Source organism: Centroberyx gerrardi, chromosome 7 (assembly GCF_048128805.1).
Source record: "Centroberyx gerrardi isolate f3 chromosome 7, fCenGer3.hap1.cur.20231027, whole genome shotgun sequence".
NCBI classification, from domain to species: Eukaryota; Metazoa; Chordata; class Actinopteri; order Beryciformes; family Berycidae; genus Centroberyx; species Centroberyx gerrardi.
The window spans coordinates 24,310,936-24,325,964 of record NC_136003.1 but is presented as its reverse complement, the minus strand read 5'-3'; the positions used below and the strand labels follow the sequence as shown (position 1 = coordinate 24,325,964).

The following is a 15,029-nucleotide window of genomic DNA, read 5'->3' as shown; positions in this document are numbered from 1 at the left end:
CAAAGTTGCTATGTTCCAAATTATTTTACATAAGACAACAACCAGCAAAAATTATCTTGTGTTAGGTCTACACGGTCCGACCAAAAGTACTTGAATGCCCCGACAAGTTGCATTTAACTTTGAGCTTAGTGGTAAGAGTTTACGCAGAGCGCTTGAAAGCAGCATTGCTGTCCACGCCTCGTCTCCGGTGAAGTGTATTATGGGCGCTGTAGTTTTTGGCAAACGCATCAAAGTCGGAATTATTTGCAAATGTTGACCACTGATGTCTTGTGATGTCTTGCTTAGGGGAAATGGGTGAATATTTCAAATACATTCATTTAAGCGTTTGATTTAAATACTTGATTCTTTTTTTACTTCTTGTAATTTGTAACTAGACCATGACATCATTTTCCAGTTGATAGTATATGAAGATACATTGAAATAGAGGGAGATCAACCGAAACCATCAGCCTAATTCAATTAATCTATTAATCTATTAATCATTTAATATGCAGACATTTCTAATTTCTGATTAGGAGATATATGTGACTTTTTTTTTAATGAACTATGACATGGACAGGTCTGAAATGGCCTCTCTAAAATATGTATACATACCTTGGCTGAAAGTGAGAGTATCACAAGCTGGAAATTGTTCCACTGTGACATTCCTTCAATTCACAGCAAGCCGAGTAAAGCTGAAGTGAGGATAGGCATGATGGACAACAGGAGGCCAGAGCCCCACTGAGTGACCCCTGTGTTCACCCAACAAAGATCACAAAGACTGAACAACACTGATATATTTCAACCACTTAAAGTCTCAAAACAGCCCTTGAAGCTGGTCTCTACAACATCAATTGGGCATTTTTAATGTCCCTGGTCGGCAAGGGCCCCTGGAAACTCACCCAACTCACCTTTATAGTGGATCAAGTCTCCAACAAACAAATGAACAAACCAACTAAATAGCAGATGTCAGTGGAAACAAAAAGGAAACCAATTCATCAGATTGTTGAAGATAAAAAGGTGTCAGTATGTAGTACATTTGCCTGCAAAAACCAGTTTATCAACTCAAATATGGACAATGTATTTTCAATATTTCAGCAATACATTTTAAGTAGTTTTGAGCAATCTGGTCTATCCACCACATAGCAGTGAACTCACTTCAACAGCTGCTGTTAATTTCAGCCAAGAAAGTGAAGCCAATTTGCTTTACTGTCACATGTCAAAGGGCTTCTGGCCAACCAAACCCACTGGGACGGGGAAGAAACAACTGGAGAAGGAATGTGAGGAATTGAGCAAGGGCAAGACAGAATGACATGCTAGACAAATTCAACAGTCTTCAGGCTCTCAGGCAGTGACTGGGTGAGTCAGCTTTGACTCACAAATCTAACAAATACAAGTGTAGTGACAGTCTTTGTAATCTGCTGCTTCTACTTGGAACTCATTGCAAAATTAAGATGCATTTAGGCTCGTCTCCTGATCCTACCAGTCTTGTATTGCCTTTTGATTGCTCATATAGTGAATTTTGGCTTTGCAGTTACCCATTTTGTGATTTTAACAATATTTCTGCTTATGTACATGCAGTAATTGTGTGCTATTAGTCTACCTGTGCATTTGTCACGATGCCCGTATCTTAAAAGATAGAAAAGATAGATAGATTTTATCTCAATGTAAATATGTGGTTAAATACAGGTTAGACTAACAAAAAAAGTTCCACTGATAGTTACAGGAATACAAATCAAAATTCCCTAAGCCAGAGTCAATATTTAGATAAAGTGAAATGATTAGACAGGCAGACAAAAAAGGATACCTTCCCCTTGTTTATTGGTAAAATTACAATTTGTTTTTTTTGCTTTCTCTACCCATGACCCCACCCTCCCCCATATCCCCCACCTCACAGCAGTGGCTGCTGCACAGGTACTGTTGTGCTAGTTGTTGATGCCATAACAAAGGATGACAACACCGGTCAAAGCAATCCCTCCCTGATATGAAAAGTAAAAATAAAGAGAGAGAAAGGAAAAGGAAAGGAAGCGGAGGATAACATCTGAATTCACAAAGATGATGAGACAGAACCAGTGCATTTAATACCATAGATCTTCAGAAAAAAAAAATCAAGACAAATAATAAAAAAAAAAAAGAACATTTCCATCACAAAAGAATTGAGGATGACAAAACATCATGTAGAGATTGGGAAGATATTGTTTTGACAATAACTACTGATTGGTTATAAACTTGCAGAAAAGGATGATACAAATACAGCGACATGTTTTCAATACACAATTGTGATTTTGGTCAAGAAAACAAATCTTGCTTTATGAATTTGTCATTGTACACTGATGATTCAAAAACATTACATTAATGCTAAAATGACTTATTGGTGACAATGTTAATAATGTACTATTTACTGTATATGGTTCGATATCATAGATGAAGGATTGCAAAACCTTAGGTGGTCTAGGCTTTAAAATCATACTGAACAGCCTGTGTCAAAAGAAGCTGAAGTAATAATAATAGTGATAACAATGCAATAATTCAGTTAATCTACACAGCTGCTATCAAGAAGGAAATAACTGTCCATTCCCCATCTCCTTTTATGAACCCTCTCTCTCCATCTTTTCCAGGAAGTAGATCAGGAACAAGAAAGAAAAGTGAAGGATTGCTGCATGCACCTGCCACCAACCTAATCATGATTCGAGTTTAAACAGTGACATAGGACTATGATGATGGAAATACTATAGAAATTTATGGTGCATGGAAAATAGGGGGGTAGGAGAGAAAGGAGAGGGCCAACAAGCCTGTTTACATTCGTCCCAGTGGCGTTTTGATTTATTTATTTTTTTCCTCTACAGAAATACAGAGAAACAAAGCTGAGCAGATGGCGCCATTAAGTGCGATTGGAACTGATTGATCTTTTTTTTGTTTTTTCCTTCTTCCATCAGCGGGACCTTTTTTTTTTTTTTTGTTTTCCCTGGGGTGACGTCAAATGTCCATCGTCAATTGAGAGGTCATGGGTTGGCGTATGTCCTGGGGTTAAAACTTGATTCTGTAAATGAGCCTGTTGGTCAATTTCTTTGTCTGTTGGGTCGGTTCATCAGTTGAAACCATCAGTGGGGTCTGGCAGTTTACTGGCCAGTGGACTGGTTTGCCAAACAGTTTGATTGGTGCTGTGTTGCTCAAAGGGTAGCTGGTCTGACCAATGGGACGTGTTTGACAGCTGGTTGATATCTGGTCTGGTTGCTCGATACTGGAGGTTGGCTGGATCAACTGGCTCAGTATGTTAGTTAGTTCCCGCCCCCACAGCACTGGCCACTTCTGCCCTGCGGTGCGGCTTCCTGCAGGTCCACCCCGCCTCTGGCCCGTCCGCCAGCGCCCGCTCCACCCTGGGGCTCGTTCTTGGGAAGCTTCTTGGCTAATTTAGAAAGAGAGAAAGAAAGAGAGGGGGTGGGCGGGGGTGCAGCGAGTGAATTTCTGCACTAAGAAAACGTAAAGTGTTTTGCGTCTGTGTTTGATTCTTCCTTGTTGGTGCTGCGGAGCACTTACCTATAGCCATAAAAATCTCATTGACGTTCATAGCGGTCTTGGCGGAGGTCTCCATGAAGAGCAAGCTGTTGTCATCTGCGTATGCCTGTGCTTCCTAAAGCAATAATGAGAATATATCAGACAATATAAGAACTTACTCTTCCAATTAAGAGTTTCATTAAAAAGCTTCAATATTGCTTGATGTTGCCTGTACCAGACAACAAACTTTCCACTTAGACTGCAAATATTGTACTGTGGTGCATAATTTATGAGGATTCCTCTGTACCTGGAAGTCTACAGCTCTCTTGTTGGCCAGGTCTGCTTTGTTCCCTGCCAGTGCAATGACAATATTAGGGCTGGCTTGTCGCTGGAGCTCCTTCACCCAGTTTTTTGCACGTGTGAATGTATCCTTAAAAAAAAAAAAGAAAAAAAGCACAACATGCATAATCATAAAACACTGTACTTTTAAAACTTTAAAATCATCGATATGACTTTTACATATGACTTGTGTCAGAGTTAAAAGAACAAAGGTCTGTTAACTGTCTGCGTAACTGAGCAATCATCAACCCAAGCTGCAAGACAAGGGTCATCGCCCAGCTGGCAGAAGTCTTGTGGGTGCCTTACTGTGTTGGTGATGTCGTAGACCACGATGGCGGCCTGGGCTCCCCTGTAGTACATGGGTGCCAGGCTGTGATACCGTTCCTGTCCTGCAGTGTCCCAGATCTCAAACTTGACTGTTGTGTCATCCAAACATACCGTCTGTGTGAGGAAGGCAGCTGAAGGGAAGAGATACAGCGGTTATGATTAAGGAGAGGTGTGCAGTTTGATAATGCCTAAAATCGCGGGCTCATGGCCACGTTACAGGGCTGAAGTTTCAGATTTCAAATTCAAAACGCAATGAGTCAGGCCAAAGCAAAGAGGAAAATCACACGATCACCGTTTTGTTTTTTTAATGAGACATTGTGAAGCTACAAAGCCAGTTCTTAGGTGAGTTGGTAGTCTTCCAAGATGGAGCAGGGAGGAAGGGAAAGAGCAAAGTAAACAAAATAATTGCAGATGCCCTGGATGACAGAGCAGAGAGAAAGCCAGAGAGGGAAAACAAGACGGCGTTCCCACTGGTCGAGGGCGTTCTGGAATACAACTGAATTTTGAGAGATGTATTCCAGACAGTGAAAGTCAGTGGAAATCAGGAACCTGCTATTGAAGTCCTGCAACATCAGGGAGTTTTGTCTACTGCTTTTTACAAGTATTTTATGTCTGCTTGTCCACAGGAAAAAGGCAAAAAGGGTTTTACATTAGGGCCAGGTTTAACTCAAAATGTTTTACACCACTTTAGTGAAAGACAAAATCATTTGAAATCCTACCCCTGTGGGGCAAATTATCTGTGCAAGCAAAACACTGCAAAGAGAAAATGTGGAGGAAATTGTGTAAACGACACAATGAGTAAGCTGTGGCTAACCCAGTCTACAGTGGGCCCAGAGTGTAAAATCAATTTACGCCTTTAGAACTTTTTGGAGCTGACAAACAGCACAAGAATGCCAGGAAGGAAATATTTTTTTCACGTGTCACGGAAATGCACACAAAAAAAGAAAATCAGAAGAATTCAACAGTTATCCGTCTAGAGTAAGAACATGGCTTATATGAGTGACGAGACAGGCACAATTGCACATACTACTTGCTTATTCAGCCCATTGTCACATGACAGAGGAAATTGTGCGCTCGTTTGAGTACCACATACTTTGAAGCTTTGTAACCTTTGGCCAGGCACGCAGCTGACCACAAGTTAACCAGGAAAAAAAAATGCTGACTCGTTTTAAGTCTTTGGCTAGTGTAAGCACCGAGCATCCTGTCTCTACATCCTTACGCCCTGTTACTCATAGGAGGCTTCCTATAGGCAACTGGAAAAATAAAATACGTTGGTTCAACATGAGAGAGAAAAGAAACGAATGGACCCAAAATAAAAGTTCTGTTGCTAGTAAACACCTGAGGATCTTTATAGCAGTCATTACACCAGATAGTTTACCAGATAAAGCCTCGTTGGCTACTCAATATTTATTTATTTACTTACAAACCTCTGTGTGAGAACACAATTTATATACAGCAATGGCCTAGGACACAGAGGACCGAGGCTATGGGAGGCCAATGGGAAAGATGTGGGGAAAGCAAACGCAAGTTAACATAATGATGAACGACGAGTCCAGTCTGCAGAATCTCCTACCGCAATCAGAAAGGCCTATTGGCCATCTAGCAGGTCAGGTGAGTTCCTATGGACTATTATTTCCCCAGCTGGTTCAGAGATTTGCACCCAACATGCCAGTTACAAGCTTACTTCTGCAACCTTAAGCCTAAATAAGGCTTAATAGTTTTTGTGTCGAGTTTAAAAGGAACTGACACATTATCCTAGTTTTGCTGTACAAATGAGGACGGTTCTCTGGCCATCTCAGCTTCAGTGATCTACAGCAGGTCCAGGAAACCCCCATTGTTGTCTCACTTCCTTCCTGTTTTAAGTGACCTCACTCCTCTGCTGCCTCAAGGTACGAAACACCATTCACAGACAACAATCTAAATTGCACAGTCATTTTCTTTTCGACCTCGGTTTTGTGGAAAAAGCATTAATGCAATGAACCCTTTCTGGCATGTGTGCGGTGTCAGTCTGAGGAGCTTGGTGGCTCATGGGAGGGTCAGGTGATCAGCTGCCAAGAACTGGTTCTGCCGCTCCTTCTCCTGCACAGGCTTTGACAACAGAACAGATTAGGGCTGGTGAGCTAGCAGTTACTCTGCACCAGTGAGGGCACAGGTTTGCTCTGCTTCGATGCAGCCAGCAGTGTTCATTAACATTATGTTGAGAAAGCTTGAGGGTCAGAATAAGTAAACAAGTAAGTATAGATTCTATACAGCCCCATGGCACATCTATGGCAATGACGTATAGTTCCTTCTAAATATAAGAAAACTGTCGGAGTTGTCTGGTAATTCACAGCTATTTACAGCTAAGGTGTGACAATTCATAGCTGAAGTTACATTTTCCAAAAATACAACTTTCACGTCATTCTATTAACTACATACTGCTCAAAAAAGAACTGATATGACTTGTAGAAAACTATTTCCTCAAGTGCTGTACACCGTGACAAAGTCTGATAGCACACGGCACAAGTATAGAGCATTGAAGTGTCGCTCCCTTGGCTGACTAACCTGAATTTGCCCCTTGATGATGATGTGTGCAATGGTAAAAAGACACAAAGCTACCACACCGTAAAGCATGAAAGAGAACAGAGACAGTTGTGGGAAAAGGATGTGAAACTCTCACCTCCGATGGTGCTCTCCTGGTACTCGTGGAACTGGCCCTTGACGAAGCGCAGCACCAAGCTGGATTTGCCCACCGCCGATTCTCCCAGCAGCACTAGCTTGAACTGGCAGATCTTGTTGCTTGCCGCGGTCCCGTTGGTCCGCGCCGGTCCGCCTCGCCCTGCCATGCCGCTGTGTGGAGAGCTGGGAGGAGAGAAGAAGCCGGGAGAAGAGGCTGGGAAGTCCGGGCGACTCTAGGCTGAGGCTTGGTGCAAGGGCTGAGTGAGGCTGGGTGAGGCTGAGCTGGGCAGGTACAGACCAGGCAGCGGATGAGCCGGAGGAAGAGGACACCTCACCAGTGGGAGCTGGAAAAGATGCCACATAAATTAAGCTCAACTCTGAACTGAGAAAAGCTTCCTATCATAACAGCCATGTTTGTCTGTTGACGATCACGGTCTCAGTCAAAACCCCATGTACACTTAGACCTAGTCCTAGACCTAGAAAATAAAACAGAGATTCAAAATAGCCTACTTCCTTGTTCCTTCTGGCAGTTGCTTGAATAAGTAGGCTGAATGTCAAGTATAATCTTGTCATCGAATCAATAAGAGACTATTATATACTTAACTGTCAAAATAGTCTCCTACAACTATCCCTGTGAAACTTAATATGCTGGCCAATAACGAAAGCAGTAAAGCTTTTGTTTTAGCCAAGGTTATTTTCAGAGATTCATGCTGATATGGTGTTGACACAGAAACCTACATCACATTAGGGTTGGGCCCCTAGATAAAGGGGTTATGTCATTTAATCATGTTTACCTTAAACAAGTGTTGAAGGAAATAACCTGCCCTCCCATTTTAAGCTGTCTACTGTCTAGCTTCCAGAACTTGTCCTCATGGAGTGCAGACTATGTGACGGTGACTAGACGATAGAAATTTAGGCTAAAGTCTTTTCGAAACACCCTCCCATACATCAGCTCAACATTAGCACATTTGCTCTTGTGACTCATTTCTTAACAAATGTTGTCTGGCCACCCATACAGATAGTGTTAAGATCTCTGTGGCTATTTGTGTGACGGAATCAAAACCACACAATGGAACCAAGGATAATATTAGTCACTTTTCTATAGCAGGACCAAAGTACAATATTTACAAAGTATTGACAAACATTTGTATATTTGACACTGTAGCTGCATCTTTTAGCTATACAATTTTGTTTTGGCAAGGAGTGAATAGGCCTGAAAAAAATGTGTGCCCTGATTGGTTCAGTTCTCTAGTGGAACCCACGCTGCTGACATTAAGAGGAACTTATATCACAGAGGTTGAGTTACAAAATCAACATTTTTGTAAACCATCCAGCCTAATTTTAAACCATGCAGCCCATATAAGCCACATAATTCTGCACAATAACAGCAAGTTGACACAGTCAAATGGGCCAATTATTCATTCTCATTGTTTACGACTGCTTTGAGTATCTGCTTTGAGAAATCTTGCCTAATCTTGTTTCAGTTGGGTGATACGCATGAGGTCAGCCAGCTTCTGCTTGGTCAGAGGGACAGGAAACCCAATTCAGCTCAAAGCAGGAAGTGAAGATTGCAGAAGATATTACACTTCTGAGCACATTTAAGTGTGGGGTAGCCTCAACTTTGTCACTGGAAAAGCCAAATACAGGCCCGTGGTGCATGCTGACAACGATTTAATTTGACAATCAATGACAAGTAGTAGGCTCTTCACAAGTGAGAGAGAGGGGAAAATGCAGAGAATGAGAAAAACAGAGTAAAGAAGTCCCTGCAGTTAGTCCACTCTCAGACTCTCAGGCCTGAGTTAGGTTGTGTTTGGCATTTTCTCAGCCCCTGGCTGGACCGGGCTTAATCTTCAGCATGTGACTGCAGATCACGGCTCTGTCTGAAAAATATTCAGAATTTGCATGCTGCGTTTGACAGTGCACCAACCATGCTACATGCATTCACTATATAACTCACATATGCTACATAGAACCAACCCTGCTATGTAGCCAGTTTCAACATTATAAATTTGATCAATAACAAAGCCCAAATGTTGATGTAAGCCACATCTGGCATCATGTACTCACTGTCACAGACCATCATTAGGAACATAAACATACTAGTTCCTGCATTGTACTTTCCCCTTTACTCATTTAAATATGGAAATACATAGGCTGTAACACCCAGGCATTTCAAGTATATTAGTATTAAAGAAATATTTTCCAACTTAACCCTTTTCAGCTTACTGCCAAAGTGTTAAATGTGTACTGTTGATATAGTTTTTGGACTGGCTATATGTCTGAGTTAGTAACCAGCATGGAAGGTGAACTGTGTCCAACTACTGCAGACATCATCAGCAGGGCACCAAAGGCCTGGTTGGAGTCTTGAACTAGTGCCTGAGAGGTACACACACACACACACACACACACACAGGGGTCTGAGGCAGAGCTGAGGGAGTCGTTCACAGCAGCGGAGGTGGAGGGGGAATAAAGACACTCTGTTCACTGGGTCAAACAGTCGGTCTGTGCTCATTTGAATGCCAATGACGGAGCTGAGCCTTCACCTGTTCACATTCCTCACTAAAGGAAGCAAAGAGAGAGGGGGAAAAACAGACTTATATAATAGGCCGACAGAAGCATCCCGCTTCCCGTAGGCCTAAAATCTTTAATTTCTAAACTCCTCTTGAACAGAGGATGCACAGGAGAATGAAATGTTAGGGACAATGAAATGTACTGCAATTCCAGACCAAAGCCTCGCCTATTCAAAATATAAGTCATGCATGCAAATGTTCTGAAATGCTTCACAAATTTAGTCCATTTAGTTGCATACAAGTTTAAAAAAAATCTAGAACTAGGTATAATTAATTGAATACAGGCCTAGTTTTGCATTGGCACATTTTTTTTTTGACAATTTTGATGGTTCAGCAAAACCATTGGTTTGGAAAGTTTGGATAAGAAAGGTCCTACTGTGGGCCCAAACAGGCAACTGAACATATCCTTCTTCCTAATAAGAAAGGGCCTTAGGAAAAAGGTTTTGAGACAATTTCTTAGTGAGTGAAAGCAAACCAGCAGGTAACTGACTACTCTTTCCAATTCTGGTCAGCATAAGTATTTTGTACTGTAGCCTTCAGAGACACAGAGAGGAGGAAAAGCAGTAAGGATGACGGTTGGAGAGTTGAACCATTTCAAAACTCCTGGATGAGGGTTTCAAAACATAAACAGTATAGGTGGGTGAGATAGAATAGGTATGTGCCCTGGGGCTGAACATTAGTTAGAAGCTTAATAACACTTTCTGCTACAAACAAATACTTAACCGATACTACTACTAAAGGGAGAAATTATGCTTCAGACTGTCTTGTACCCGATGACGAATTGCTTACGCACAGTCTACTGCCTGCTGATCAATGGTGCAGCAACAGTCTAGTGCACAGGTAGTATCAAAAATGTAGGCCTGGGTGAAGAGCGCTGTGTGAAAGACAGCAGAGGCTTCCAGCAGTCTCAGCTTGCAATCAGAGGCTCTTTCTTACACTGAGAGTGACAGACCTGCATGCATCTCAAGCAGCCTGGGACGGATGCTTTGATGGCATCCCTAATGGGCTCTGGAGACCTCCACAGGGAAGTGGGTCAGAGAGACAGACAGCAGGACATGGGTCAGAGAAAGGGGGAGGAGAAGAGGCAGGAAGAGGGAGCAGACTAGAGAGCGAGCCTGTGAAATATTCATAGTGGCCTCCTGTATGCTCTGCTGCCAGCATGATATCCAAGCACTTAGCAGGGATTGCAGTGCACTGAACACCTACATATAACATAGTAGCCTATGTGTGCACACCCATACTATCTGTATACATTATACAGGACTATTGTATGACAGTGGTACAGTCTGTTCAAATTCAAAACTTAGGCCAGTTAAAAAGGGAAGCAATGAAAAATGATATTCCTGTAAATTATTACTGTTCACTCTATGTAAACATATACTGTGGTATCCATATTGAATGAACTGGAAATGATGGATACTGACATTACCCATTTATGACTGCAATAAAATAATGCAATACAGCTCATTAACAGATAAAAGCTCACGTTCAGACATCATATGTGTCCTAAAAAGCTTCTGCAAAATCATCAGTAAAACTGACAGTCAAATGGGAAGCTAACCATACTGTCCACGCTCAAGTAAAGTATTGACAGTCTATTTTAATCACATAAAATAGGTGTCTTCTCATGGCCTCCCACATCATCTGGACTAGACCAGAGGTGCAAAAATGTCAAAATAAATATCATTTAACAATAATTGTAAAGGGTGTAGGCCAGTGATGGGCAACCATGTGCCATGGAAGGCCAAAAGTATGCAGCTTTTCATCCCAACAAAAGACTACACCAGCTGATTTCACTGATGAGTTCTCCCCTCTGTGGTTGAAGGTTTGCTAATCAGTCAACTGGTGTAGTCTTTGATTGGAATAAAAACCTGCATACTCTTGGCCGTCCATGGTACATGGTTGCCCATCCCTGCTGTAGGCCAATCTGCAAAAATTACTTGCAGAGAAGGGACTGCGTTTCCTTGACACTGTGATGATTTTATGGTCTGCCTGAGGACAGAATCATATGGACAGAGACGTTTCTCCATACTGCTAATCAGCATTAAATACACAGACTGTAGGCCAACAAGAACAACTGAACCCACTTCACATTCCCTTGTACCACAGTTCATCACATTTTCTATGAGACTAACTTAAGTTTTCTGTGTCCTGCAGAAACGTCATGTCAGCATGATTAATGGTTTGGCTTAGTTGCAGGATCATTAAAACAGTTTCTTCAGGAGGGAGTCAGTTATCAGTTACAGAAAATAAACAAGAGAATTGGCAGCTTTTTCATCACACCAACATGTAGGCCTAACCAATGTGCAACAACTTGAATTAGTCATCAATGCCATGGAAGTAGTAGTGCAACAATCTTCGGGGCAGACCTCACTCTACCAGTTACCAAGGAACAAGCAGTGACTTGAGAGCTGCTGTCTTCATTCCAAGGGTGGGGTCTGCCTGGATGGGTTGGCGGTGTCACTGATGTATGCAGTTGGGTGTGTATGTGTGTGAGAGGGAAGGGGGGGGGCTGTCCAGGGGGTAACATCCTCTGGAGTATTAAGGAACTGCTATCGGTAGCTATTGTCATCAAACCACCATTGCCCTGCATCGGCATCCAGCTTTGGCTTTCATGTCAAATGGTTAGGCGTTGGCCAGTGTATGAATTGAGATGTTCCAGGTAAAGTCATGTGTTAAAGACCTAGGCTACATGTGTTCTTGGCAAAAAGCTTTTAGAGGTAAAATTTAGCTCCAAGACAATGTCAAAGCAACAAAAGCAGAACATTGCTTGAGATTTCTGTCCATGAGACAGAATATGTTCTTGATCTAAGGTAAACAGCTCATATAGTTTAAGTTTCAAATAAAGAATTGCTTTGAAAGTAGTGACAGTTTGGATGGGAAACTGGTGAAAAAACACAGGAAAGGCAAACAGGACACTCATCACCAGCAGACGATAGGCCCATAGGAAATCACAGGCACTTCCTTTTCTCACTAGTTCTCTATGTGAAAAGCTAGTTGATGAAGCGAGATGCATAATAGCTTAACCAAAATCTGCACAAAACACTATCCTGTCAATTCACCCAATACATAGCCCATTTCAGGGCAACATGCAAAAATTACCAGTTTTAAAAAAACTGAGCAACGAACATGCAAATGTACAATTTGAAGATCTCAACAGTACTAATAATACCAACAGTACTAGTACTACTAGGCTGAATCTTATACAGAACACATCTAAACATGGCATTTGTAATGATTCCATATTTTAGATTATATTCCCATACTTAATCTAGGTGCAATGAATATAAAATGCCACCCATCTGCACCTACACAAGATGTAGCCTTACGACTCATCACCATGACCCAAAATACTCTTTGTCCCCTTGCATTTTTGCTAGCAGTTCTTGTTGAGTGATAAGAACCCCAAGTGTTTCAAATTGTGCTCTTCTCTGTAGAGATAAAGGGACGTAGGTCAGGGCGTAGTTGATGGCAACGTCCAGCGTCACCACCACTGGTTGTAACACACACGCACCACAATACAGGAAATTAAGATACACTAGTTCAAAGACTTCCAGCAATTTGCTAGTTCAAGACTAATGGCCTAGAACTAGACTCACTGCTAGGCACCATGGCCTGAGTATGAAACCAGTGAGGCCATCCTTAATATAGACCCAAACAAACGTATTATGCTCTTTTTGGGGATATATTCTCCATTCAGCGCTGGCTTGTCAAGATGTGTCACCACTCTAGAAGGACAAGGTCCACACACCATAAACATAACCGCTTAGGCAAGTTATTGTAAATCCCCAGTCTGTCTCAAAGGTCTTAGCTGTTCCCCTTATTGAGCCATAAACACTATGAATATTTGTTGTTGAAATTAAGTTGACAGAAGCGCAGACGTATTAGAATATCCACAATGCATGGTAAACTGGCAGAATTACAGCACAAATGCTTTCTATATCTTAGCAGCGACGACACCTGTTTCATACTAAATGATGCTATTGAAAGGACAAGTTTGCTAGTTATGTGCCAGCCTTCACGGGTCTGTGTGAGAAACTGACAGCGTATACAGCAAGCTATCAGATGAGCGGCTGAGACAAAACTGCACCGCAAACTTGCTAGCCAATGTAAGCTAATAACGATCTACAGCCACAACAACATTCCAGAGACGTATTAAAACACCAATGCTATAACCAACTGCTACATGTTACCAATGTACGTGAAGTAAACTATCCCGTTAAGAATAAGTTTACTCCAGCGTTGACGCGCCACTTGAGAGTTTTTGTCATGTTGCTAGCTGCTAGCAGAGCAACTAGCTATTACGCTAGCTCGCTAACGTCACCCGGTGCTTTGCAAAATAGGTTCGCTGTTCAGTGTCATGGAAATATCAGGTATTATATACACCAGGTATGCTGTTTTAGCTAGTTAACGGGCAGTGAGTCACATGCTAACCCAAGTAAAGCAAGCGCCAACGTTAAATTAGCTAGAAACCAGATAGCAGTTGCGAGCAGTTGTGGCAAGCAAGGTAGCTAACGTTAGCTATTGACCGCATCATTTAGCTAGCATTAGCATTAGCTAATTAACGTCAGCTCATGGCAAAAAACAAACCATCCAAACTAACCAAACCCAGGAGAGGAAATGTTGAGTTCCCGCTAGCTGGTGTATCCAAGTTAGCACGGTTGATAACGTCATTAAACAACTTTCCTTTTCTCGGCCCCACGTCGTCAGCTGTTTGACAGTTGAGAAGCGCAACGTTAGGGGACTGAGGATTGCTATTTTCTCTGTTGTTGACAGACATCATGGTCAGTTGTTTCTCCAAAATTTTCATGCCACAACATTTTGACATTTTGTGTGAGCTTACTGAGCTAGTCGGAAACTCGTAGCGTCTCGATCCAGTTTGATGGACATTTCGACTGAGTCTGGACTTGGCTGGTTGGTTGAGCAAAATCTGACAGAGGGAATCTGCTACGGTTAACAGCTCACCGGTAATATAGGATAAAAGTCCAATATGCGTTCAGTGTTTCTCTTAACTCCCACCATCCACAATTTCAAGTAGTTTGACTTACAATACTTTTCCTTCTCTCGCTGATCACATCGGCAGCTGATGTCTTCTTCTTCTTCTTCTTCTTCTTCTTGGGCCCTGGCCTTCCTTTCCGGTTAGTGATTTTTCCGGGAACCTCCCACTTTTTGTCAGTGGCTTTCTGACCAATGGTAGCAACAGTCTTCCTTATTGTCAGGCTAGTCTACTAGGAAACCTTTTCTGCAGCACAGAGGACTGTAAATACCTTAGTACCCTTGACCATAACTACATAACACACTGGGTAAGTGTGTGTGTGTGTGTGTGTGTGTGTGTGTGTGTGTGTGTGTGTGTGTGTGTGTGTGTGTGTGTGCGTGTGCGTGTGTGTGGCATCAGTTGGGTTTGACAAGCTGTGGGCAGTCGTCATACCTTAACTTATGTGAATCTTGTAATTTTTATCATCATTAAAGTAGGCAAAGATCAAGCAAAAATCACCAGAAATGTATTAGGAAACCATATCTTAAAAAAGCAAGGCAACAGTAAACATGTCACCTCCCATGAATGCATGAATGATGACCCCCTGAGGGCCAATCAGAAACAAATATGTCACCTTGTTTTAACCATGGAACTATTATATTAACCATTTTAACCTGTAATTGTAGC

General features: G+C 42.0%; 2 protein-coding genes across 3 annotated transcripts in view; one reads left to right on the top strand and one right to left on the bottom strand.

Annotated features, from left to right (window-relative positions):
* Window positions 1-15,029, top strand: part of nkiras2 (NFKB inhibitor interacting Ras-like 2) — a 415,504-nt gene that overhangs the window by 165,726 nt on the left and 234,749 nt on the right. The gene's annotated exons all lie outside the window — the stretch shown is intronic.
* On the bottom strand, window positions 1,783-14,521 carry rab5c (RAB5C, member RAS oncogene family). 2 transcript variants are annotated; one of them, XM_071909828.2, is made up of 6 exons: window positions 14,416-14,521; window positions 6,799-7,141; window positions 4,119-4,270; window positions 3,781-3,903; window positions 3,516-3,609; window positions 1,783-3,384 (listed from the first exon to the last, which is right to left on the bottom strand). In XM_071909828.2, exons 2-6 carry the CDS (start codon window positions 6,962-6,964, stop codon window positions 3,257-3,259), a joined length of 663 nt encoding a protein of 220 aa, XP_071765929.1. In that variant the 5' UTR covers window positions 6,965-7,141; window positions 14,416-14,521; the 3' UTR covers window positions 1,783-3,256. The 2 variants fall into 2 exon arrangements, with proteins under 2 accessions (XP_071765929.1, XP_078140768.1); XM_078284642.1 differs by having other exon boundaries at window positions 14,333-14,453.

What these genes read in the sequence shown, in the direction of transcription:
- rab5c (XM_071909828.2), bottom strand. Translation starts at nt 6,964, where the DNA reads ATGGCAGGGCGAGGCGGACCGGCGCGGACCAACGGGACCGCGGCAAGC. An exon ending in CCAGGAGAGCACCATCGGAG is followed by an intron (nt 4,271 to 6,798) that starts GTGAGAGTTTCA and finishes TCTTCCCTTCAG; the next exon opens with CTGCCTTCCTCACACAGACG. An exon ending in TGAGATTTTTATGGCTATAG is followed by an intron (nt 3,385 to 3,515) that starts GTAAGTGCTCCG and finishes TTTCTAAATTAG; the next exon opens with CCAAGAAGCTTCCCAAGAAC.